This window comes from Gorilla gorilla, chromosome X (assembly GCF_029281585.2).
Source record: "Gorilla gorilla gorilla isolate KB3781 chromosome X, NHGRI_mGorGor1-v2.1_pri, whole genome shotgun sequence".
In the NCBI taxonomy this organism is placed as follows: domain Eukaryota; kingdom Metazoa; phylum Chordata; class Mammalia; order Primates; family Hominidae; genus Gorilla; species Gorilla gorilla.
This window is the reverse complement of record NC_073247.2, coordinates 50,430,542-50,457,011: the sequence shown is the minus strand read 5'-3', so window position 1 is coordinate 50,457,011 and position 26,470 is coordinate 50,430,542. Positions and strand designations below refer to the sequence as shown.

The following is a 26,470-nucleotide window of genomic DNA, read 5'->3' as shown; positions in this document are numbered from 1 at the left end:
GGTCAGGGTGCCAGGGGCAGAGCAGGTGAGAAGCCCTGGAGCCTCGGAAGGTCACAACTTTGGGAGCGATCTTTGCCCTTGTGATTTCATGTGGGGAGGGGGAATGTGTTTAGGAAAAAAGTTATAAAAAGACAATTTTGCATTGAAGTCACTAGGATCTTTCAATGCTAATAGGAACTTAGAGGGAGAGGAGAGGTTTATAGGGTTATAGGGGTCTTCCAGCACCATTTCCGGCGTCCCCCCTCCATTTCTATTGTTCTGCCTGGCCAGGCGCTCGCAGTCGTGCTAGGGACACCAAAAACCTCTTGCATTTGAAGAGTTAAAAAATAAATAAAAGCAGCCCGTCCCCCCCTTCCCGCCTTGCTCTCTCTCCCCTCCCCCTTCCCGGAGCGTTAGACTTTTCGGAGAGAGCGCACCGCGGTCAGGCCAGGACCGTTGGCGCTGTAGGGAGTTCCTCCCCGGACGCTGCGGTCCCAGGCTTGGCTGGACGGCGATCGCTTCGGGAAGCCGCCCTCTCCAGGTGGCCAAAGTAGGCGGGGGTGGGGTGGGGTGGAGCAAGGCGTCTGCCCTGGCCGCCGTCTAGCGGTGCCCGGGACTGGGGGGAATCGCCTCCCCGGAGGGGTTAGGAGGGCCAGCCCCGCCCCTCCCCGAACTGGGTGGGGGCCGGGGAGGGCTGGAAACCCTGCCCGTTCGCCAAGGCCGGAAAGTTTAAAAAAGAGAAAGAACGCCACTTGCAGAGGGCTGGCCTGCAGCCAGGGGTGGCCGGCCTGCGGGGGCGTGCTCGGCTGGCTAGCGGGGTGAGCGCCCCGGCGCCGCCGTCTCCCCTCCGTCCCTCCCGCCGCCGAGGCCCCTGCACACCCGGTCGCACTGCGGAGCCATTTCGCACATCCGGAGCTTCAGCGTCTGGAGGAGTAACCAGTCCAGGGCCGGGAAGCCCGAGTGTCCGGTACCCCTGCCTGTACCCATCGAGCCGAGCCGGAGGTGGCTTTGGCAGGCTCTGCGGGTGTAGGTAGTTCCCGGAGCATCTGAAAGCCTGGGGCAGACCCGGAAATTGGGGATAGGGTGGGGAGGGGATGTTGGGCCCTGAGGTTTGCTGCCGGCCGCTTCTGTAAAGAAAGGTTGGGGAAAGGACAAGATAGCCTATCCCTCGGCTTGTGCTTTTGTGGGGGACTCTGGGTGGCCCAATAGAACATCTTGCTGGCGTCTTCCATCTTAATTCCCTCTCCCACACTACTTTGTTCCCTGAGGTTTTTCCTTTAAATCCTAGGAAAGGTAGATGGAGGAGCTCCCTCCAAAGGGCTTTTGCTCTATCTAGATAATTTGATTTATTGCTTTATGTGGCGAAACTGGGGTGGCAAGCCTAGCTCCTAGTACCAGTAGTCAGCACTTTTCCCAGAGACCTGAAAGGAGTCGACCCACCTACCCCTGACTATTCTGGGGTACTGGAGGAAGGGAAAGGGGAGGCTTGTTGAGAGCATTGGCCTTACACCAGGGTATAACAGTGTAGGGAGATTTGTAGGATGTAGGGGGAAATGGTGAAAGACTTTGAGTGGACCAGGAGATGACTTAGATACAGGAGAAACTGGGTTCACGGCTCACTGTAGACCAAGTAACATAGGTGTTAAACACTCTTTACCTCGTTCTTGGGTACATAAGGCCTAAGGAAGCTTTTCAGAGGAGACAGTACGTGAAAATCAGGATTTCAAATGGCACAATTAGACCAATAATTGGCTCCTCTCCGCAACTCCAGGACTGAGTTTGACCGTGGCCCATTTTTTACTAGCTGTGTGACCTTGGGGGCAAGTTATTTATGGCCTTTGAGCCCCAGTAAGTTTTTTCATTTGTAAGACTGGGAATAATTATCCACCTTTAGGATCTAAATAGAATGCTTGGCACATAGTAGGCCCCAAGGATGAATAATTGCTTTGACTTGTCATGTTCCTATAGGTTGCTCCTCCATTCCCTGCTGCCCCTGAGACCCCCTGAGACTTGCTAGGCCTGTGTCCTGGGACCCAAGGATGCAGATTAAATCTCCCCTACTAGGGTATTCTAGGTCCACCTTCCTGGGTTCCTCTTTCCCTTTGTTACCGTAGTTTGCATTCTGCCTTTTAAAGGATTCCATATGAAAAGACTTGCTTCTCCCCTCCACCCCCAAGTGGGATCATTATATGGTTAGGAACTCATTTCAGAACCGGCATCTAGGTACCCTTCAGCAAGGCTTCCTGGCATTATTTCAGGGGGGAACCATGGTGCCTAGAGGGGCAAGACCTGGTTGGAAGAGGTGAGAGGGGGTGGCCTGGTGCAGAGGCCAGAGGTGCTGTGGTTTGTTTGGTAGGGATTAAGTCTGGATGTTATGAGGGCTCAATGTGGTTTTCAATAAAGTCTGCCAGGGATTGCTTCTTTTATATCGATATGTATTTAAAAAAATTACTAGCATGAGAAGAAAACCAGACCTGTATGGATCCAGGCTGGTAGTAAGCTACTGTGATCAGGTTTCCTACTCGACTCCCAGAGGGGAAGTCAGTGTTTGATTGAAGCTACACTTGGTTCTTGACTCTCAGGGGATGCCTGCTCTGAAACAGGAGCCCTCCCTCCCTTTCTCTCCTCCTCTCCCCCTCCTCCTCCCTCTTTTTCCCTTCTTCCCCTAAAAGCCTTTGTGCTGAAAGAGCTTCAGTAGGCACGAATCCCTGGTCCCTCTCTAAAGAATGCCTTACAGCCTTTGCTGACATTGTTTTGTGAACAGTGGGTTTTACCAGGCCAGCAGTTTCCCCCCGATTTTAGCGCACGATTTTAAAGGTAGTGTATGGACAAGACGCGCCTTACTGCAGTGATTGCCTCAGTGTGTAGCCTGGGCTGGGGCTTGGAATCTAGAGACGCCTTAACCTTTGCCCTAGGGGCCCTCCTGGAGGGGGGGGTGAAGGTGGGGAGCTCGAGGACTGATTGTTTTCGAGGATCTGTTTGTTTTCTCCAGCCACCGAGGCTGAAGGTGGAGTTGGGCAAGTCTGAGTGTATGTTCCAGCTTTGGGTCTGATTTTAAACTTGGTTTAATTGGAGAAACTCCTAGGCATTTAACAGTTCTGTACAAATGCAAACTTGAAATAGCTCGAGGCCTACGTCATTTAGGAAAGAATAAATGAAGTACAGAAATGTCCAAACTATGTAAATCCTAGCGTTGTCTGCCCTCCCATAAACACATGACAAGTGCCAAGGCATTTCCAGTCAAAACACCCGTGGAAGCAGCAGCCTCCATCCTTTGTATTTATTATTTTATTAACAGCATTTTACACAGCATTTAACAAGCACAGCGTGCCTGCTTTGCACCAGGACTCTAAGCAGGCGAAAGGGTGGAAAATGGATGGAGGTGGGGGAGGAGTGGTTGCTAGAGGACATCAACTAGAGAAATCTCATCAGATGGGTAGGGAAAGCAGCACCGGGGGTTTATTTCTACTGGCCACAAGGAAGACAGACATAGTGCTTTGGAGGAAGAAATCCTCTCTCCCATCCCAGGAGGAAAGTTGTACAGCTGTGATATGTCTGGTCTCAGCTTTGATTCCAGAGGGTAAAACAGGGTATGTTTCATGATACTCTGCCCATCGGTTATTGGTGATTTTCAAAGAATAAGTATTTGTCTGCTATCGTTATTCTATATCCTGGTGGAAAGTTTATAACGAAAAGTAATGCCTTTCTTAAGTCATAAAATGAGCCTTGTATGCTTATTTAATTAAAATCTATTTAAGGACCGATTAGGCGTGTAATTTGCACTAATAATGACGATTATGGAAATGTTCAACTTAACCAAAAATCATAAAGGAGACATTTTGATCAGTGGGGTGGCCAGTAAGTATTCAGTGAGTTGGGCAATTTCCGAAAGACAGGAGGCATTCCGCTGAAGGCTGCAGAAAGCGCAGACCTGTCTGGCCTCTGTGACATGGCATGGAGAGGGGCAGACCTCCCTGTCCCGGCCCCAGCCCGGCCAGACCCCACTTTGCTGAGCATGGAAACCAACCCTGCGAGTCTCCATAACCTTTATTCTCGTGATGTTTCCTCGAGCTTCCAGAAGGAGTAAACTCTCGGAGAGGGCTGATGAGCCACACGGAAATCTCTGCGAAATGGCGGTGCTCTTTTGCTTTAACAAACAGCGCTGACAAACGCATGCTTCCTTGGCTAGCCTTGGCTGGATCCCGGAGGGGTAGGGGGAGAAGGGGTCCCTTGTTCCGGAGAAACCTGCCAGCTGCTGGGCTTGGTGTGAAGGCAGCAAAGGCAGACACAATGCTGCTGTTGTTGGTTTGATCTCTAACTGTGGATTGTTAGTCTGGCTTTAACTATGTGGTAAGGGGGGAATGTGAAGGCTGTTTACAGCGAGTGCAAATAATGTGACAGCTGTTGGCGCGCGAGCAGCGCTGCGCCTCCTCAGCACTTACACAAAGCGCGCACTATGCAGGCCCATGGACGAGCTGCAGAGGTGGCGGCCAGTTTCTGGCCAGTGCATCCCCAGATGAGAGAAAGCTCCACGGCACACCCGCCCTCCATCCCCAACACACATCTTTATGACTTCCCAGGATTGGGGTGGAGTGCAGGATGGTTTGTATGTTGTGGTTTAGGGAACTTGTGGTGAGGCAGAGGTGGCAGGAGAAGGCCCACGGGGCCGTGAGAGTCACCGTGTTGGTGGGGTTTGTCCAGGATCCGTCGAACTGGGTCCTCAGCTGTTTATGACAAGAGTTTTTAAGATTTGGGAAAATAACTTTCAGCCCTAAGTAAGCTTGTTGGAAAGAATGTGTTATTAACTGAAAGCTTTCTGGAAATTGCAGAGGCTCTGAAGGCCGTTGTTCCCCTCTGAAATGGCCCTGTTATTCAGACAAGTTAGAGACAGGCGGGTGCTGTGTTCTGTGCACTCGACACTGTTTCCAGCTTGGAAATGCAAGTGTGCAGGTTCAGTACCCTAAGGGGGGTGTATTTTGGGGGGAAGGGAGGACAGATTGGCTTTTGATTACCCACATCCCTTAACCTTTTCTTCCAAGCCTTCCCGTTTTCAAGAGCACATTTGCCTTCAACTGCAGCACGCAAAGGTGTCGTCCTGAAGCCTGCCCACAGCACCACCTACTCTGACTTCATCAACTAGATGCCCACAGCAACAGGCTTTCTTTGAGTTCCTGGTACCCCGCCAGGCCCTGCAGAGAGGCGCCAGGGTGGGAGGGAGAGCAGTTGGTGGTGGCAGTTACCCACTAGGCCAGTCCTGGAGGTTCATGGCTGGCCCAAGCAGGTGGACTTAGGATGGCCAAGAATGTGGACCTGCCTCTGGACCGTCCTGGGGCAAGCTGGGTGTAAAAATTCACTCCTCTCCCCCATGAGTCCCAAGGTTGAAGCCTTCCAAGCCCTGGCACCTGCCTGGTCCTCCCTGGGTTTTGGAAGATCATTTAGGGCTGACTTTGGTCTCTGAGTGTACAGCCTACAGGATATCTGCAAATCTAGTTCATTCTCTCCTGTCCCCCCAACCCTCAGCACCTCCCCTCCCTAAGTCTACTGTCTAAGTTTTAACATGGACTTCTACATCTAGTTGGGTTTCCGATGGGGAGCTGGGAGATGCTTCTGGAGTGAGACATGAACTTCGGTGCCAGTTCTATAAATTGGTCTCTTTTTATGACGTGTGCCATTTTCTGTAGGAATGTTGCTTGCAAAACGAGTTTCGCCTTGGAGGAAAGGCGGAAAGATAAACAAGCCTGCAACGCCAAAACACTGGCAGTCTTTCCCTCCTTCCAGCTCTCTTAAAGCAGCCGGGCTGTATTTCCAGGATTAGACTTGTGCATGTGAGGAGGGACTCGCGTTGGCTTTTTTTCCCCCAAGCAAATGCAAATTAGAGAAAAATAATTTTCTTTCAACGATATGCAATGTATTAGTCACTTGTTATCGTGCTCCGAGGCAGGCCTCATTTGCGCGTCTGCCAGCTCGCTCACATCTGCTCGGCGCTGTTCGGGGCATTTTAACCTTGGCGGTGTCGTGTCTAGTCCCACGGATCAAGGAGGAGTAATTAAGCCCTGAACAGCTACAAAAATTCATGGGCCCCCATCTATACCACAGTTGTTCCATGGCTTTGTTTTGGGTGCTCTGAGTTCCATGACTGAGTAGCAGACATGGGATTCCTATTGTTCCTTGTAAAGAAAGTGGGTGCCCCTCTCCTTCTCTGACCCTCATCCCAGCCTTTCTGGAACTCCCAGGCTCTACACAATCAGTGAGAGACTCGCTTGCAGATTGCAGGACCCCTGCATTTTACGCATCTTTTATGCATTAAAAGTTCCTTTGTGCTTCCTGTGTATACTAATGATAGCTGTTGTTATTAGCCTTACGGTATAGCTTGTTCCCTTCGGTGGTGGTGGTGGTGGGGGGGGTGGCGGCGACGGCATTTGTGTTTTACTCCTACAAAGCCCTGGTGGAAACAAAAGTTCATTGACACAGCCTTTGGAGGCATGGTGTGGAACATTTATTCTGGATTTGCCCCCAGGTTGTGTAGATTCCCAAGTGGGGACCCAGTTCTGCAGGGACTAGATCAAAGGGGGCAAGTGGTTTCTTTTTGCGTGGAGGGAAGAGAGTAAGGAAGGATTCCTGGCTTTTGACTTGGGTTTCTGTTGCCGGGTGGCCTCCTGTGAAGGGACACCTGTTTCTAAATTTGCCCTCTCTTGAATACACACGTGGTTTCCTGACTCCCCGTGTGGCAAAACCATGAAGGAAAGTGAAAAGAACAAAAAGCCGGTGGGGTGGCCTGGACAGATTATCCGGGGAGACGGGCAAGTGTCCCCCGTTGGTCTGTGAGAGAGAGGTTGGGGGCACCTGACCCCGGGCCATGGGCTCTGCCTGGAGGAGGGGAGTGTAGCGGACAATCCAGGTTCGGCAGCGACCCTCAGGGTCAACCCCTGCAGATTCCACCCCGGACCCCAACGCCCGAGATTCGCACCCCTCCCACGTTACAGTAGGCAACGCTTGGCTCACATCTTTGTAAGGGGAAGCGTCTAGAGGAGCAGCGCTCTAGTATGATCGGAAGGGAACCCAGAACGATGGCGAGGAGGGGTCTGCCGTGCCCATTCCCCGGGTGGGCTCGGCGGCGTTTCCCGGGAGGTCTCGGATTCTCCCTGCGCCCACCCAAAGTTTCTTTTCGTCAGATTCGTTGATGGGGAGAGAAGGTGCGGCGGGGCCTTGGGAAGGTGCACCATGGAGAGCGTGCCAGGCCGCAGGGTCCGAGGGGTTACCTAGGGTCGGGAACTGGGGAGGTCGGGCCGCCTCCGGGGAGGCTGCTGGAGTTCCTGGAAGGCCTGGCGGGGGCGCGCCGCGAGGGCGTGAGTGTGTGCCGTGGTGCGGCCCCGCGCGCTGGGACCTCCGCCGAGGAGCGGCGAGGAGGAGCGGGCGAGCCCCGAGCAGCACGGGTGTGTGTGGTGGGAGAGAAAATCCCTTTGTTGCCGACCGATCGCGCTCCGGGCTGAAGCGCCTCAGCCCGGGGAGGGGGCGCCCCTCCCCCTTTCTTCTTCGCCGGGGCCAAGTTCACTCCCAGCCCAGGTGGCTCTCCGCTCAGACCCCGACGCCCCGGGAGGAGGCCGGGAAGGTTCTGGGTGCTGGAATGGTCTGGGCCGGCGAGTTTCCCCTTCCGCTTCCCCCTTACTAATGCAAAACTTGGAGGTGTGGGCGGGGACGCCCGTGCAGGCTACGGCTACGGCTGTGGCTTGGAGTGTGCCAAGAGGCAGCACCTGGGCCGGCTGGATCACTTCCCTCACCCCCAACTCTCTCGGGGGAGGGGGTCGGGAGGGGCTGGGACCGGGCCAGCCACCTCCCTCGACCACACCCCTAGAAGCCTGCGGTTTTGCCTCCCAGGGACCTGGGGGGCAGCCTTGGGGTCTCTTACTCTGCAGCAGATCCAGAGGACCCATCCCACACTGCACATCCGGAAGAGCTTTTTTTCTCATCTCCCACCCCCACACACCCCACCCCCACCCCTCACATCCTAAAATAGGAACTTCTTCACCCCTCCCTTCCTTGACACCCGGAGCACAGCGCTGCTGCTGTGACGCAGTCTCTGTTTGGAGCAACCCCAGGAAGGGTTGGCGGGTGGTGAGCTTTGGGCTTCTGTAAAATCTACACAATTCTGCTGAAGGTCCCTCCCTGCTCTGATCCCCTCTCTGTTGCTGCCTCAGCCTCCCCCGCAGGATGAGGTGGTAGTGCCCCAAAGAAACTGTGTTGTGATTCTGGGGCTTATTACACAGTATGTTTATTGGAGTCGGGTACTATTTAGCGGGGTTAAACGTGGCCAGCACCAGCTATTGCCAGGCAAAACTCAAGTCCATAGTGCAGCTTAATCCTTTGGAAAACACAGTGCCAAATATTTACAGAGGGGACCAAGGTTGGAGAGGTTCAGCCACCTGCCCAGAGACACGCGGTGAGTGAGGGTGGGAGCCGGGAGGCTGTGGTGACCATGTTCTCCACAGAGAACCAGCCATGTAGTAGCGAGACCCCTCCCCTGAACAGTCCTCTGCCAGAGGACCCCAGCACACTGGCTGGGAATGCCTGCCTGGCCACCTGGGCTGGAAGCCCTTGCGAACCTCTCCAGTTCTTCTGGCTGTTAACTGCTGGATAGCTGCCGGTGGGGGCAAGGGGAACCTAGTGAGAGAGATCCCAAGAAAAGACCCCGAGATGGGCCACCCTCAATGCCTGTGTGGACAGCAGGGAGGCGTGAGCAGAGTTAGTTTGGTGGCCATGCTTTCCAAATTGTCAGTGCCACTTGACAAGTGTAATGTGCAGACTTTTAACTGATCGGTGCCTCAAGGGTGGGGGCAGTGGAAAGTGGCCCTAGTGCAGGAGGGGGCCAGGGTTGGGGGTGGGGAAGGAAAGGGTCCAAGGCTTGGGACCTGTGGTCTGCCCTCACATCTTTTCACAGAGGGTGGGTGTGTCCCTACTCAGGGATGCCAAGGTTGGAGTGATGGCTTATGATCTTGGTCCCTCGACCCCCCCCTTCTGCCAATCAGGCCTTCTCCCCGGTGTCCGGGCCAAGCTCAGGTGCTCTCATCATAACCCTTGGCTGAAGAGCGAATGACTACTCAGAGTCTGTCCAGGGTGACCCAAGCTCTCCTATGCGTTCCATTTCCTTGGTGCTAAGAGCTGGAGACCATGCAGTATGCAGTGTTCACGCCTGCTTCTCACAAGCCAGGTCTCTCCACTTGGCCCTGGGTGTTCCTGCAGGCAGCTGGAACAGTTCCCAGTCTGTTCTTTAGAGACCCACACCCTCCCCATCTGACCTCTTCTCAGCTGTCTTTCCTCTCCATCCCTATCCAGCACCTTTACCCACTTCTCTCCACTACTAGAAAAAGGGGTTAAACCCCAGATCCAAGGTGCAGCTTCGCAGCTCACAGTGGAACAGGTTGGTGCTTGTAAAGTGCTTTTCATGAGTGACTTCACACATCTTGGCACTTCTGGAAGCATAGCCTGCATTTGGAAGAAGTGGGGGGTGGAGGTGGGCATTGAAAAATAAAAGCAAACGAGCTTCATCTATAGCTGCAAAGCACCCTGAGGCGCTGTTTGTCATTGAAATCAGGTCATTTGCCCTCTCCACAGTGTTCCGCTGCCAAGGGTCAGCAACATCAGTTTCGAAGCACTTGGCCTTAGAGGTAAAAAAGGCCCCAGCTATTTCAACAGCAGCTTCTAGAAGTTTGATGTCCCTATACTTTGCCTCCCAGTCTCTTTTTGTTTCTTACCCCAATGTTCCCTTCGTTGTACATGCCAGAGAAACCAGGGTGGGGTGTAGGTAATGGTGACCCCTGTTCTTCAGTAGAGGCTTGGTGTGAGCCGTATGGCCTTTGCAAAGGAGGTCCCTGCTTTTGTGGGTTTGGACTGCTCTTTGTCACCCAGGAGGAGGGCCTCCTGTGAGCCAGGGCCATTGCTCATTGGCCCTTTCCACTCCTCTCCATCTTTGGCCAGGAACCCGAAGAGTTAAAAGTCTTTAGCTTGTTGCAATGAAATTATGGCTGGCAGTGGCGCCGCTGTTTGTTCAACAGACCTCCACTTTTAAACAGTTCACAAAAAGTTCATGGGGCAGCTAAAGATTATAAGTGTGTGTGTGTGTGTGTGCGCGTGCGCGTGCGCGTGTGCGTGCGTGCACGTGTGTGCGTAAGTCCACAGCAGGATCCAACAATGTGTTCCCCCCTTTTGCTTTTATGTTCAGCCCCATCCTCCACCCCTTCCCTCCCAAAACACACACACACACACACACACACACACACACACACACACGACAGTGAACCGCTCTGCTAGCCTCAACCCTCCATCTGACCCTGTGCATCTGAGAACACTTCGTTCTGATGGCTGGTATCATTTATCTGTGTGCCATTAATATGGAAAGCCCCAAAGGAGGAGCCCTGGAGAAGGGGAGATGCTTTGAAAGCACCCAGTAGGCCCAGGTGCCTGTAAACCGCAGTCACCTTTCTGCTAAGTCCAGGTGGCCTTTGCTGAAGAAAGGCCCTTTGAAGGGAAGCAGCTGCTGGCCTTTTCGGGGCTGGGCCTCAGTATAATGATTCTGTTTCCCAAGAAGGTGCCAGGAGGTCCTTTGCACAAGGTGTCTACTTAAGGGAGGTGGGTAAGAGGCAGGTTTTTTGTTTGTTTGTTTGTTTTTTGAGTTTTGCTCTTGTTGCCCAGGCTGGAGTGCAATGGTGTGATCTCGGCTCACCGCAACCTCCACCTCCCAGGTTCCAGCGATTCTCCTGCCTCAGCCTCCCGAGTAGCTGGGATTGCAGGCACGCACCACCACGCCCAGCTAATTTTGTATTTTTAGTAGAGATGGGGTTTCTCCTTGTTGGTCAGGCTGGTCTCAAACTCCCGACTTCAGGTGATCCACCCACCTCGGCCTCCCAAAGTTCTGGGATTACAGGCGTGAGCCATCGTGCCTGGCCAGAGGCAGCTTTTTTAAAGGGGAGGCCAATTTTTAAGAATGGGGACACCAGAAGATTGAGGTTCATTAGGCACACGCTTCTTCCCTCATCCTTTTCTTGGGGGTTTGGTTGAGTGACCCTTTGGCTCATGATGTAATTTCTGTATTTCATCATGGCACAGTGAGGGGTTGGCATGGTGCAGTCCCACTGCTGCAGCCCGATGACCGGGACACACTGGCACCGGGGAATGATGTTCCACCTTCTCTATTATCCTACCCAGAATGTCTTCCTTTTGTGAGAAAGGGCAGCAGGGGCCGGAGAGGGGACACTGCCAGTGCATTGAATGTGCCTTGTGGTCTGCCCAGCACTAGTGGTGGCCTTCCCCACTTGATTTGTGTATTTGCAAGATGGAAGAAAAGGCCACGAACCCTTATAGAACCTTCCCCAACAGCCGAGTCGGTCTTTTGGGGGCGCTGTGGCTAGTCCACTGGAAGAGCCGCTGTCTGGAGACGCTTCCTAGGGAAATAGCTTTCCAGAACCCCATCATGCCTGATGCCTCTGCAGATTTCTGCCTTTTTCTTGGGCCCTTTACCTCTTTTCCAGCCTCATTGTTGAGCTCTAACTATACGTGATGTGTCGCTGCATGTGGATTTTGGTTAACAGACGTTGTTCTATGGATGGGGGCCCATGGGGGATGCTGGTGGACAAAAGACCTAGTTAGGACAAAGAAATGAGAAAGTACAGACCAGCTTTGGGATTCCATCCCCCAGGTGTCCCCTTAACTCCCACCCTCAGTCACTGTCACAGAAGAGTCCCCGGACCTGGTGCCTCCAACCCAACCGACCTGGCAGTCTGCTCCGTGTGCTAAAGTGTAAAAGCAAGCATTTGCATATTTTTTCCTGCTAACAAAGGAAATGTGTCGACTTAGGGAACATTTGGGCTTTCGGAAACTGTGTGGGTGGGTGTGTGAGGGAGGATAAAAAAGTTCCCCTGATGATCTGCACACCAATTATTTCACACCCAGGTTTGGGTCCCGTGGAAAAATGCCATGGCCGGTCTGGACAAGGGACACTGAGATGTGTTTGTGAGCAGGGAATTGCCGAGGGCCATCGGTCCCAGGCATTAAAGGCTCCCCTACTTATTAACCCAGCATTTAACAGCAGGATATGGGCTGAAGCGCAGTCAAAAGAAACGGCTCAACCTCCAAAGAGCAATTAAAATCCTGCACGAGGATAAATCACGCGCCGTGATAATCCTGTTAATAAAATGCAGCTTGTCCTGACCCTTCACTCATGCAGCAAACTAGAATGTGGTGTGGGTGGGGGCGGTGGGCAGAGGGGGTAAAGGGGTGTGGGAGGTGGTCTGAGCTCCTCTGCCTTGGCAACCTCCCGCTCCCGGAACGTGGAAAATGGGTGGCTTCTGCTGGCTCCCCATGTGCCAGCGGCTTGGAGCCCATCAGCCAGGGCTGCTAAGACTTCTGTGCTCGCTAATGATTTCTCGTCCCCAGCGAGCAGGCGTCATTGAATTACTCAGCCGCCTCTCTCTGCAGCTTCCAGGCAAGGCAAAACCACCCGGGTTAGCTGCTTAATCTAATCCAGGGCTCTGGTGGGGTGGCTCACCAGCCCACCGACTCTTTTTCACACTCGATCTGTAAGTTGCACACACGACAGCCTTGGAAATTCAGCCCTAGAAACGCAGGTAGTTTGAGAGCTGGACCTGCCGCTCACCTCACTGTGGTGCCTTCCACCCTTCTTGCACCCTTTTGGTCCCAGGAAAGATCAGTTGTGTGCCTCCCAGTGATGCAGCATCCCTGAACCTATTGTCAGAGCCTCCCCTTGTTGAATCAAGTCTTCTTTACCTTCTTTAACAAGTGGCAAGAATGAATGACCACTGTACACTTTCAGAGGAAAGGGAGTGGGCGGGTGCTGTGGTGTGCCCTGGATGTGTTCTGTGCCTTGGATGAGGCTACCTGTTTCGAATTAAACTTCTTCCCCAGCCCCAGCACCTCCTACAAGGGAAGCTGCATGCCCCTCCGCTGTCCCTTCGAGTCAGGTGTCTGTCCTTGGCTCCCAGACCACTGTAGACAGCAGGCACAGCCTGCCTTCCCGATCTGCATCCTGTATGGATCACCTAGAAAGAGGCCTTCTCTAGCGCCCTGTTTGGCTCTCCTTTACTGAACCTCCTGGGATTTTTTTTCTTTCCTTTTAACAGACTAGACGCTTGAAGCAAAGCTGCCATCCCAGAAGACGACATGCTCTCAGCAACCCCCCTGTATGGGAACGTTCACAGCTGGATGAACAGTGAGAGGGTCCGCATGTGTGGGGCGAGCGAAGACAGGTGAATTCGCCCACCTGGGCCGGGCCTGAGGGGAGCATGGGCCACTTTCCCGCGCTCCTGAGTGGAGCCCACGCCCATGCTGAAGCCCCCCTCACCTTCTCACAGCCACCGTGGGCCCAAAAGGGGTGGGAGAGAAAGAGCTTCCCGCCTAGTAGGCCGCTCTTGATTTACAGTTTTAACAGGCAACCTGGCTCAGTGAAGCATTGCCGCCCTTTAAAAGATTAGCCCCTAAAGCGGCCTTTCAGTGCACTTTCGTCCTTAATTTATTATTTCATATTTATGAAGGAGAATTAATCCCAGTCTATATACTGCTTTAACTCTAAATGTCAGGAGTGTGGGCCCAGGTGGAGCAGCATTCTATGTGCTTTTAAAACAAATAGTTTGCTCAGTAATAAATGGGGAGAGAGCCACCGTTTTCCTTCATTGAAGCCCAGGATCTCTCATTGTCCTCTGCTGCCTGTTCCCAGAGGCCACTGGCGCCTGCTTTTGGTCGTCAGACAGCTCTGTTATGCTTCCTAATCAGTAATTTTGGAGTTGTGGGGTGGAGGCAGCTAAGCAGTAGATGATTGAAGCTGCTCTTCGGGGTAATGAGGAAACTTTTCCTCTGCCGCTTGTCAGCGATTTTTATCCTGGGGATTTGGAAGTTGGCACCAAGCACTTTCTTTATCGATGCTCTCTGATAACAAGTCCCAGGGCAGCCGCAGCAGCCTGGCACAGATGTGCAGCTTCCTTTTCAGCCTGGAACAGCTGACATTTGTATGATACTAGTGTGTATCCCCCTGTCATTTTGACAAAGGCAGTCAAATATGGCTTTTTTATCACCATGGAAACCAGTTTCATAGGACATGGTCCCTAACTTTGTTTTGGAAAAAGTTTTGAAAGCCTGCCCTCCTGGGTAACACGGAAGTGGTTGATGACACGACCAGCCTTCCAGCCCCCTTTGGTATTTGGCTGTGTTACCACTTCATGTCTACCCTCCAGGAGAGTTTATAAGGGTTGGCTGGGACAGCCGAGCTCCGATTGGCCTACTTGGCCTCTAGAGAAAAAAATCTCGAGGGAGAAGTGGTTGTGCTTAATTTCTGGCTTACCTACCTTGGGGACATCATATTTGTGATTCATGTCCTCACACATGAAAGCTTTGCGTTTCCTTTGTTTTTCCTGGTCAAGTTGAATCACCATTTGGGGGCAACTTTCAATATGGGCCATTGACAGCTGGTGGGGGCGGAGGGTTAAGGACAGTTTTAAAAATTGGGTTAGTAGAAACTGGTCTGTTCTGGGGAGATCTGTGAAAGATGGATTCAGTGAGGAATGCTTTCATGAAGTTGGTATATCTTTTTAAATAGGAAAATCCTTGTAAATGATGGTGACGCTTCAAAAGCCAGACTGGAACTGAGGGAAGAGAATCCCTTGAACCACAACGTGGTAAGAGATTAATAGCTTCTGTTGATGCCATATCTGCATATCAGTGATCTGTAATCAATCGTATTAATTTGCATGCCCTTAAAGGGTGGGGAATGGGGTAGGGGTGGCAGTTCAGAGCAGGGCTGAGTTGGAGGCCTCTGTGAGAGGACAAGGCCCCCATCCAAGCTCTTCCAGTCTTGCCTTCCTGCCTCGCCACACATGTCCCTGTCCCCTAGTGACTGGTGGGATGTGTACTCTCTTTTCTTCCATAAGCTGGATGCCACATCAGCGCTCCCAGCTGGATAAATTTCCAGCCTCCAAGTAGCCCCTTAGGGTTTACCTTTCTAGTAAAATACGGAACACAGGACTGTCACTTCAGACACAAGGGAGAGGAAGTCAAAAGACACAACCACAGTTTGACCCATGGCCTCTTTATTGATTTAGAAATGAGGCTGCTAAAGTCCTCTGTTCCTGTTGTCCCATTGAAGATTGTTTCTTGTTCTGTTAAGTCATGCCTTCCTGCACCCAGGGGAAATGAAGCGAACACCCACCCCCAAGCCTGACAGGCCCAGGGAGGGTTAGTGTGAATTCTGTACCCCATGAGGGTGATGCTGAGAGTTTTGGAGTTGGTGTCTTAGTGGTAGCAAAGAATTTTTGCTGAGAAGGTAAAAATCTTCAGACTTTTTTATTTTTATTTTTTAATTTTAATTTTTTTAGAGACAGAGTCTCGCTGTGTCGCCCGGCCTGGAGTGCAGTGGCGCAGTCTTGGCTCACTGCAACCTCCACCTCCCGGGTTCAAGCAATTCTCTTGCCTCAGTCTCCCGAGTAGCTGGGACTACAGGCGCACACCGCCACACCTGGCTAATTTTTTTGTATTTTAGTAGAGATGGGGTTTCACCGTGTTGCCCAGGCTGGTCTTGAACTCCTGAGCTCAGGCAATCTGCCCGCCTTGGCCTCCCAAAGTGGTAGGATTACAGGCGTGAGCCACCGCGCCTGGCCAAAATCTTCAGACTTAATAGATGACTGAATTAATGTATGGGCCTCAAGTCCAAAGGGACCAATGTTTTCCCTGCTTCCAGGATACTAGTTGAGAGGTGAGAAGGCAGGCAGCAAAGGGGTTTGGATAAGGGGGTGGGGAAACAGACCCCCTCCCCCCCGCCCCGCCGGAAGCCTGTCTTTAACCCTTTCTGCTTGGATGTTAAGGCTGATGGCATGTTGAGCTAGTTGGCAGTGTCTTTGAGTGCTGCTGCCTTGAAGGAGTGCCCCAGTAACACCCGTGTTGTTCTTCTGCAAAGGTGGATGCGAGCACGGCCCATAGGATCGATGGCCTGGCAGCACTGAGCATGGACCGCACTGGCCTGATCCGGGAAGGGCTGCGGGTCCCCGGAAACATCGTCTATTCTAGCTTGTGTGGACTGGGCTCAGAGAAAGGTCGGGAGGCTGCCGCAAGCACTCTAGGTGGCCTTGGGTTTTCTTCGGAAAGAAATCCAGAGATGCAGTTCAAACCGAATACACCCGAGACAGTGGAGGCTTCTGCCGTCTCTGGAAAACCCCCAAATGGCTTCAGTGCTATATACAAAACACCACCTGGAATACAAAAAAGTGCTGTAGCCACAGCAGAAGCGCTGGGCTTGGACAGGCCTGCTAGCGACAAACAGAGCCCTCTCAACATCAATGGTGCTAGTTATCTGCGGCTGCCCTGGGTCAATCCTTACATGGAGGGTGCCACACCAGCCATCTACCCTTTCCTCGACTCGCCAAATAAGTATTCACTGAACATGTACAAGGCCTTGCTACCTCAGCAGTCCTACAGCTTGGCCCAGCCGCTGTATTCTCCAGTCTGCACCAATGGGGAGCGCTTTCTCTACCTGCCGCCACCTCACTACGTCGGTCCCCACATCCCATCGTCCTTGGCATCACCCATGAGGCTCTCGACACCTTCGGCCTCCCCAGCCATCCCGCCTCTCGTCCATTGCGCAGACAAAAGCCTCCCGTGGAAGATGGGCGTCAGCCCTGGGAATCCCGTTGATTCCCACGCCTATCCTCACATCCAGAACAGTAAGCAGCCCAGGGTTCCCTCTGCCAAGGCGGTCACCAGTGGCCTGCCGGGGGACACAGCTCTCCTGTTGCCCCCCTCGCCTCGGCCATCACCCCGAGTCCACCTTCCCACCCAGCCTGCTGCAGACACCTACTCGGAGTTCCACAAGCACTATGCCAGGATCTCCACCTCTCCTTCAGTTGCCCTGTCGAAGCCATACATGACAGTTAGCAGCGAGTTCCCCGCGGCCAGGCTTTCCAATGGCAAGTATCCCAAGGCTCCGGAAGGGGGCGAAGGTGCCCAGCCAGTGCCCGGGCATGCCCGGAAGACAGCGGTTCAAGACAGAAAAGACGGCAGCTCACCTCCTCTGTTGGAGAAGCAGACCGTTACCAAAGACGTCACAGATAAGCCACTAGACTTGTCTTCTAAAGTGGTGGATGTAGATGCTTCCAAAGCTGACCACATGAAAAAGATGGCTCCCACGGTCCTGGTTCACAGCAGGGCTGGAAGTGGCTTAGTGCTGTCCGGAAGTGAGATTCCGAAAGAAACACTATCTCCTCCAGGAAATGGTTGTGCTATCTATAGATCTGAAATCATCAGCACTGCTCCCTCATCCTGGGTGGTGCCCGGGCCAAGTCCTAACGAAGAGAACAATGGCAAAAGCATGTCGCTGAAAAACAAGGCATTGGACTGGGCGATACCACAGCAGCGGAGTTCATCATGCCCGCGCATGGGCGGCACCGATGCTGTCATCACTAACGTTTCAGGGTCAGTGTCGAGTGCAGGCCGCCCAGCCTCCGCATCACCCGCCCCCAATGCCAATGCAGATGGCACCAAAACCAGCAGGAGCTCTGTAGAAACCACACCATCCGTTATTCAGCACGTGGGCCAGCCCCCGGCCACTCCTGCCAAGCACAGTAGCAGCACCAGCAGCAAGGGCGCCAAAGCCAGCAACCCAGAACCGAGTTTCAAAGCAAACGAGAACGGCCTTCCACCAAGCTCTATATTTCTGTCTCCAAATGAGGCATTCAGGTCCCCACCAATTCCCTACCCCAGGAGTTACCTCCCTTACCCAGCCCCCGAGGGCATTGCTGTAAGTCCCCTCTCCTTACATGGCAAAGGACCTGTCTACCCTCACCCAGTTTTGTTACCCAATGGCAGTCTGTTTCCTGGGCACCTTGCCCCAAAGCCTGGGCTGCCCTATGGGTTGCCCACCGGCCGTCCAGAGTTTGTGACCTACCAAGATGCCCTGGGGTTGGGCATGGTGCATCCCATGTTGATACCACACACGCCCATAGAGATCACTAAAGAGGAGAAACCAGAGAGGAGATCCCGGTCCCATGAGAGAGCCCGTTACGAGGACCCAACCCTCCGGAATCGGTTTTCCGAGATTTTGGAAACTAGCAGCACCAAGTTACATCCAGATGTCCCCACCGACAAGAACCTAAAGCCGAACCCCAACTGGAATCAAGGGAAGACTGTTGTCAAAAGCGACAAACTTGTCTACGTAGACCTTCTCCGAGAAGAACCAGATGCTAAAACTGACACAAACGTGTCCAAACCCAGCTTTGCAGCAGAGAGTGTTGGCCAGAGCGCTGAGCCCCCCAAGCCCTCAGTTGAGCCGGCCCTGCAGCAGCACCGTGATTTCATCGCCCTGAGAGAGGAGTTGGGGCGCATCAGTGACTTCCACGAAACTTATACTTTCAAACAGCCAGTCTTCACCGTAAGCAAGGACAGTGTTCTGGCAGGTACCAACAAAGAGAACCTAGGGTTGCCAGTCTCGACTCCATTCCTGGAGCCACCTCTGGGGAGCGATGGCCCTGCTGTAACTTTTGGTAAAACCCAAGAGGATCCCAAACCATTTTGTGTGGGCAATGCCCCACCAAGTGTGGACGTGACCCCCACCTATACCAAAGATGGAGCTGATGAGGCCGAATCAAATGATGGCAAAGTTCTGAAACCGAAGCCATCTAAGCTGGCAAAGAGAATCGCCAACTCAGCGGGTTACGTGGGTGACCGATTCAAATGTGTCACTACCGAACTGTATGCAGATTCCAGTCAGCTCAGCCGGGAGCAACGGGCATTGCAGGTGAGCCCCCCCCACCTGAATTTCAGTTACTTTACCAGTTGTCAGTTTTTTAATGTGTAAACAGGATTGGGGGAGTATGGTAGGGCAGGGCACCAGGCAGATTTGGTGAATGAAGCTTGTGGTAATTTGAATGTATGCAATGTGGCCAGTAAGAGAACGTGAGTGGTAGCACTGAGGAGTGTCTGGATGCTTTAAGTTATTCTGTAGATTATAAGGGAACTCCACTCAATTGCTGATAACCGATGTTTTAATTATTGTGAAGGGTATCTAAAGACTGCATGACGTTTACCTATCAATTGCTTTGATTTCTCTGCCTGTAAGATAGCAAATATACCTAGAAGTGCTGCTTAGAATGCCTTACTTGATACCTGGTAGAGATGTGTAGCAGCCGCATGTCTGTGGGATTCATGCAAATTTTTCACCAAAAAGAAAGGAAAAAAAAAAGAAAAAAGGTTGCTTAAAGGGATAGAGTATGTATTTAACTTGCTAGTGAATTATGATAGATGTTGTATAGGAATTTCCTTAAGATATTTTACTTTTAATTAAAAGATGAATAAAGCCAAATTGTTTTGCAATGTTAAGAAAAAAATTGGTTTATGCTTATAAAAATGGATGAAGTTATCTAAATGATCCATTGAGTGCCCATTTTAATTACATAGATGGAAGGATTACAAGAGGACAGTATTTTATGTCTACCCGCTGCTTACTGTGAGGTCAGTTCTTCAAATTTTTATTACTAGAATCTTACATAAACCTTTTGAGTTAAATTTCATTTCCAAATATACAAAGGGAAGTTTGTGGGCCATGGTCGTCTTTATTCATTGTGTATTTTGTTTCTTTTCTGTTGTGTTTTTGTTTTGTTTTCTTTGCGTTGTGTTTTCGTTTTGTTTTATTTACCTTCAAAAGAGAATGTCTGTCTGTATGCAATAGTGTATGTGTGGATATACATACACACCGCATATATATCTATATACACATGACTTTATGAATAAAGAATGTGTGACTACTTATATATAGATACTCTTAAGTTTTATCTGTTAAACTTTAAAATATCTGAGTTACATCTCATAAGCTGTGGTTGGTTTTGGGCACTTTTCTTTGAAAATACTTTCCTTTAAGATAAGGCAAATGAAATAGCTTTTATGGTAAGGTGTTGTTTTTTTTTTTTTCCATCTCCGTTCTCTTTCTAGCGTGCAATGATGCGCTTCTCAGAGTTGGAGATGAAAGAAAGAGAAGGTGGCCACCCAGCAACCAAAGACTCCGAGATGTGCAAATTCAGCCCAGCCGATTGGGAAAGGTTGAAAGGAAATCAGGACAAAAAGCCAAAGTCGGTCGCCCTGGAGGAGGCCATTGCAGAACAGAACGAAAGTGAGAGATGTAAGTAAACCTGAGCAGTTTGCTTGTGTTGGCCTCAGGTCCGGTTGGCATCTGCTTGGAGAAATGGGCTGCTTTTGCCATGCATGGAATGAAGGGCCGATTGTCCTTATGAATGGTGGCAACCAGGAATGAGGCGTCTGTGAAAGATAGTTTCCTGGAACACATCTTTTTTTCCAAAGAAGCACTGGTTCTAGAGTTGATAACAGTCTAATATAACACAGTGTAGCAGAGGTATGGCAGTAGGAAATTTGGTGCAGGGACAGGTTATATTTTGTAGCAGTGGAATGACACTTCCCAGCCATCTCCTGCCCCACCCCTGTGGTGACAGTCTGATGTGGAATGAAGAGTCCTTATATTCTCCCTCCAAAGGCATAGATGTTGTTGAAGTAGGATGAACATGGTGAAGTCACCATAAAGATGAGCGTTATGATTTACCGTGGGGGGTGGGGGAGAATTGGCCACAGAATCCCAAGGCAGCCTGGCATGCATGAGGGGGCTCTTCCCACCGGACAGAGGGCAGCTTGCATTTTGGAGGGCAGGTGATGTGAAGAGAAAGCTAGTATCTTCCTCAGTACACTCCCTTTGGTCCTTACAGCAGGTCCCCCACCCCACCAACAGGGTTGACTTTGGGATTTGCTCACGAGTCTTCTAGGGTGCTAAGATGTGTTGGCAGCAAGTGGAGAAGGTCTTCCTCTTTATTTCTTAAATGTGCAAGCTTGAAGCTTTAGGTCTGCTTGCAGCATGAGCAACCTCATTGGGTGAAGGGGAATTAGGGTGTCTGGGTGAACTAACTGGAGGAGTGGGTGCAAAGTCCTCCTGAGACAGGACGCTTGGAAGTGTTGGGTATGTTTGAGAGCTCCCCACCATGGGCCGTCGGAGGTTTGACATTCACAACACAGTTCATCCGTGCCTGACAGAGTTTGGGAAGAATGTGTGATCAGGGAGAGTGTGCTTCTTGATACTTGGAGCACACACCCCTCCCTCCACTTCCAGCTCATCCCTGGGAGCAGACTAAGGCCACCTGCCAGGATCCTGGGTAAGCTAAACCAGGACTGATTTGTTGTAAGTCATTGCTGAAGAAAGTAGTTTCTGTTGCTAGTAGGTGGTGGCCTTACTCAAGTGGCAGGGACTCAATGTACCTGAAGTTGCTCACTCTTCCTCAAAGAGTGGCTACAGGGCAGCGGGAGGTCCAAGCCACTCTTGGGTGAAGTGGCAAAGAAAGCCTTCCTCCTCCCTGATGATTGCTGCCAACTCGCAGCCCCCACTCTGAGTTGCCTCAACACCAGCTCTTGGGAAGGTTGTCAGAGGGACCTGGGAGAAGTGGGCAAGGCCGAGTTGATGGGGAAGGTGCTTCTAAAAGAGGGAGTGCCATACATAAGAATCCCTCTTTGTTCTGAGTAGATGGCTGGGGGCCTGGAGGAAGGGACAGGAACTTAGCCAGCTTCCAGCCTTCTTGCCCTTGCTGTGGTTTTTGAGTAACATGGCCAGACCCTCCGTTCACATCTGAGTAACTCGGTGTGGCCAATGGGGAGCAGGGCCCGAGCCCCACATGATGTAGAAAGGCCTCCCTTTCCCTTTCTGTAAGTCCCTCCAAGCTTCATACCAACAGGCTGTGTTCTTGGAGCACCCAGGACAGGGCCCTGCAAGCCATAAGTCACCACGTAGTGCTCCTCAGGTAATGAGCCATGGCAGGGAGAGCAGAAGAAGAGCTGGGGGAAGGTGAAGGCTGCTTTTTAAATACTAGGGCCAAGGAAGAGCTGGGGCACCATTGGTTTGTGGTTGATCAAGAGGAGGAACCTAGAGGAAACGTTGTCCTTGCTGCTGCCACTGCCATCTCATCCAGGGGACAGCATGTGCTGGATCCGTTTGGCTTCAAATTCCCTGAGCCATCTCGGCCATCACGTCTCTTCATGGGTGTCACTGTGGCCCAGAGCCAAGCTGTGAGCATATGGAAACTGGGGTGGGGATTTGGGGCAGGCAGGGGTCACAAAGAGGGTAGAGGATGCCTCCCCGAAGCCTCTCCCCTCCACTCCTACAGCACCAGTAGCTTCTGAGATGGCAGGTGCCGCCTGTGCGGCCTCAGCTGCCTGCGTGTGGGTGCATCTTGTTGGGAGGGCTTGTTTAAAAAAACTGAATTAACTGGACAGCACCGTGGTTAGGATTTTCATTGACTCTTAGTGATAGTATGGGTTGCTGAGTTTTTCATTTAGAAATTGAACAAATGAGTTAGGAGTGTCCCCAAACTCCTAAGGAATGATAAGTGGCATTTTGAAGATGGGGTAGGGAACACAGAGGTGTTGGGCCCTTCCTTTTTGTTTTTAGTTTTATTATTTTTATTGATTGATTTACTTTTGTTGATACATATTAGATGTGCATATTAGCCCTTCCTTCTTGAATTTGGGTGTCTGTCTCCCTTGGTAGCCACTTGGCTTGTGTGGACCTAGGACTCACTCAGTGGCAATGCCTGAGCGGGAGCTGGAGAAAGCGTTGAGTGAAAGTGAAAGGGTTTCATGGGACTTCTTGGCTCAGGAAACTTCTCTTCCAGGACAGCAGCCCCTATGTACTTTGTAAACTACTTTGAGTTTGGGCAGACAGATGACTACCAATGCCTCTGCTGCTGGAGAGGGTAGAAGTTATAACATGGTTGGCCTCTGCTAGAGGTGATGTTGCCTGCAGAGGGAGTAGATGTCATGGGCAGTCCTCAAAAATCTCAGTCCTCTGCCATCCTGTTTAGGGCTTACTGGGCATGGTTATAACAGTGGTGAAGTTGCTTTGTTGCCACGGTGACTTGTAAATGTTGCCATGGCGATGCTTCCATGAGGTATTGCAATGGCATAGCCATGGTAAATTATGGGATGTATGTGCTGTGCCTTATAGGACCATGATGCAAGGAGAAAGTGGTAGACGGTGTAGGACTCAGCCATGTTCACATCTGCCTAGATCTCATGACCAAAGGCACATGGCATTCCACTCACAGAAGGGCTGTAAGTAGTTACAATGGAAGAGGACCCTGATGGTTAGGACCCCTATCTATCCCTCCATCTCTGTCTATGCACCCATCTCCTTTGCCCTCAAGAGTAATTTCTGTGGGTACTGGTAAGAATAGCCCCATTTGAGGGAGGTCCAAGTGAAGTGTACAGGAAAGTGACCTGGAGCCTCTACCTCATAGCTGTTTGCCATACGTATCTTCGGCAGTCAAGGTGGGTGTTCTTTGGGATTATTACTGGCCCATGGAGGGAAACCCTAGCATAAGGTTTGGGGGCCTTCACTGAGGGGAATTGGGATGTTTGCCTTGAGAGGCTCAGGGGTTGAAGGAAGGACAATAGGGCTCATTTGCGGAAAGATCTCGTTTGCGGAAAGATCCTCTTGAGAGCGGACAAGAAGCATCTACACTGCGTGTGGGCAGGCATGATTGCAGTGAACCCCAGATGCAGCAGTGGAGGGCTCCCGATAATAGTTCTGGACTATTCAGGAGGCAGAAGGGGGCCCTGTCCGGCTGAACGGGGAATGGTGGGGACTTGGAGGAGGCATGTGTGTTTCGCACCCCTTATCCTAGCCTGCTGGCTTCCCCATGAATGGGGAGCAGAAGGTGGTGTGTGCAGGGGAGCCCTCCCCACCCCCACTGGGCAGCTTTTCCTAGATGGGGAGCCCCAGAGAAGACAGATGGCAAGACCTCCCCATATCTAATGGGGGTGCTCCCTAGCAGAGAGACTAGGTCCCCAGTTAGTCACTGCCTGTTGATGCCAGTCTGTGAAATAAGTGATTACAAGTCTTCTAGGTGGTTTTCTGTGGACAAAATATACTGGCAGTTTGGGCATAAGGCCAGGTAGGTGAGATATAAACTCATTTCACTATTAGGAAGTTTGCAGTGAAGGTCAAAACTCCAATGGAAAACTTTCTCTCTGAGAAAGATGCCTTAGACTTGGTTGAGATTGTTACAAATACAGGTGGCTGTGTGAGACCTGGAGTTCAAATGGAAGCTGTGGAAGTCAAATCCAAAGCACTAGGGTTGAGAGATTCTTAATCTGATGGGGATTTGATGGGGGGGTGTCTCTGGGAAGGGTGCCAAGACAGGGCAGTTCGTTCTGGGTGGGGCCCCACACTGGCTAAGCTGCTGCCTCATTTTGACCCAGGAAGGCATTGTGACATTACCTAGTCACCTCTGCTTTCAAACCACTTGGCTCAAACCGTCTCTCCTACCTAAAGGGAGGGGAAATGAGTACACTTTAAAAGTATAAAAGTAACCTTGCATGTGGCGCTTCGTAACGCAGTCTTTACATTTTTACATTGCACCCCCAGCCCCTCCCACAGGGCTTTCAGGGGCGGCTGATTGGCCCCAGAAAGTCAAATGGTATATAACTAGGACAATCAGTTCACATCTTAAACTTTCATAAATATCAGGGCTAAAAATCAAGCTGGTCTGGGGATCATAGCATCCTTTTGTAAGTAATTTCTCCAGCCTTACCCTCTGCCCTGCTGCACCGTGTTTATGAAGCCCACCGGGGGAGGTGGCTTGCAGTAATAGTCCCACTTTACAACTCAAGGGGGCCAAACTGTAAAGTGGCGCTGTTACTGCCAGAGTGGTTAAGAGACAGAGCAACTCGAGTCGCAGCCCACCCTCTTTGCGTCCCCAGGCCAAGCTGAGCACAGTGGTCACCACTTCTGCATAGTGTAAGGTTTGGGCAGCTTGTGTGTTTTCTCCTGTTGCTGCTGTGACAGAACACCACCTTGGCCATGTTTTTGGACGCCCATCCGTTGCTGGTTGTACCTACAGAGACCTGGAGTGGTATTCCATGGTGGGGGCTTGGGTGCCGAATCCCAGGCCCAGCCATCCCTGTCCATACAGTGCACTGTCGTGAGTGAGGATGAGGAGGAACGGTTGGGGAGATTCTACCATTCCTTTGCAAGAATACATGCAGCCCCATCTGTTCCCCCTTAGAACACCCTTGAAGAGAAGGTGAATGGGTCCTTGCACCACTGAGAGCACAGGCTAGCCAACACCCCTGTAAGGCTCACCCCCACAGCTGAGTGCCGTGAACCGCTGGGAATGCCCCCGAGAGAAGCGGGTGAGCGGTGCTGGTCAGGAGTGGGAGTAATATTTGAAGTGGGTTGGGGAGAGGAAGAATGAGATCAGCGGATGAGGTGTGTGCTTATTTCATCTAGAAATTGACTTGTGTGCCTCAGCTCAGAGTTACCAAGACACCGGACTCATAACCCTGGTGATGAGAGGGATCATTTCAGCGGGCCAAGGGCTGACACCTTAACCTCGCAGTGGTCATTAAGTAGTTATCATTTATATTCATTGTGTATTAGAAAAATTGTGACCAGCAAAGCAGTTAATGAGCTATTTCTTGGGCTAGAGCAAAAATAGGAAGTGATGTTGGGCTGAGGTGATTCAAGGAAAAGCCCCAAGGCCCGTGATAGGCCGAGCACAGGGTTCCTGGAACGAGCGGTTTTGCAAGCGCTGGCCTGGCATGGGAAAGACACACCAACAATGAGGAGATGTCTGTCGATGCTTGCCTGTGACAGAGGGTGTGAAGAGGAGTGTCAGCTGGGGTTGCCAGCATCCCCAAGGGGGTCCCTTTGTGTTGGACAGGAAATGGGAACAACCCAACCCATTGGTTTCACATCTGTGCATCCAGCAAATCGAGTTTTTTGAAGTTTTCTCTGAACTCGTGTATGTGTTAGGAAACCTTGCCTTTGGCTTTGCCACGCCCCTCTTCCCAGCAGCCTGGGTCTGCCTGGGTTCCCTGCCTCCCTCTGGCCTGGACTGTAGGCCCAGAGCCCCCCAGGAGTGAAGGTCACTGCTGCCCATCAAGGACCTAGGCTTGCTTTCAACACTCTTGTCTCCTGTCCATCTTCATCTCCCCGGTTGGCCTAGGTGAATATTGGTGTTATCCCTTCGATAGATGACATTTTGGGGATATTTGGTCACTTTATCTTATCAGCCTGCCATTTATTTCAAAATAATGACCTCAGCAAATGTTTCCATAAAGATTTTTAGGTCAGCCCCAGCTTGGTTGCATCTTCTGCTGAAAGGACTATAGTGCTTTAAAAAACGTAGCATTGACGCCCCATCTTTCTTGGTTCCCTCTTGCCCCCAACCATAAGAAGGGAGAAGGAGAAAGTCAGGAGTGTGACATGCACCTCACTCTGCTTTACTTGCCACTCGTCTTCAATGTACCCTCCCTCTGGAAAGTTCTGTTTCTGAGGGTTTTGTGCTAACCATGTGTGAGGACCCAGTCTCCAAAGAAGCAGCTGTCAATAGCAGATTACCTTGGGCATGGTGGTCCCACGCGCTCCCCAGATCCTGCCTTCTCATGGCGACCT

General features: G+C 51.5%; 1 protein-coding gene across 15 annotated transcripts in view; it reads left to right on the top strand.

Annotated features, from left to right (window-relative positions):
• The window catches only part of BCOR (BCL6 corepressor), a 125,543-nt gene that overhangs the window by 85,714 nt on the left and 13,359 nt on the right, over positions 1-26,470 (top strand). For 10 of the 15 annotated variants that reach the window (XM_004064010.5, XM_004064011.5, XM_063703125.1 and 7 more), the window contains exons 2-6: positions 13,110-13,235; positions 14,579-14,657; positions 15,932-18,763; positions 19,423-19,476; positions 19,954-20,140. In XM_004064010.5, coding sequence (XP_004064058.1) covers positions 13,150-13,235; positions 14,579-14,657; positions 15,932-18,763; positions 19,423-19,476; positions 19,954-20,140 — 3,238 coding nt within the window. In that variant the 5' untranslated portion in view covers positions 13,110-13,149. Of the gene's footprint in view, positions 1-595; positions 1,006-13,109; positions 13,236-14,578; positions 14,658-15,931; positions 18,764-19,422; positions 19,477-19,953; positions 20,141-26,470 lie in introns of those variants that run through there. The other 5 variants (XM_004064012.5, XM_063703127.1, XM_055376424.2 and 2 more) reach the window with 2 other exon arrangements.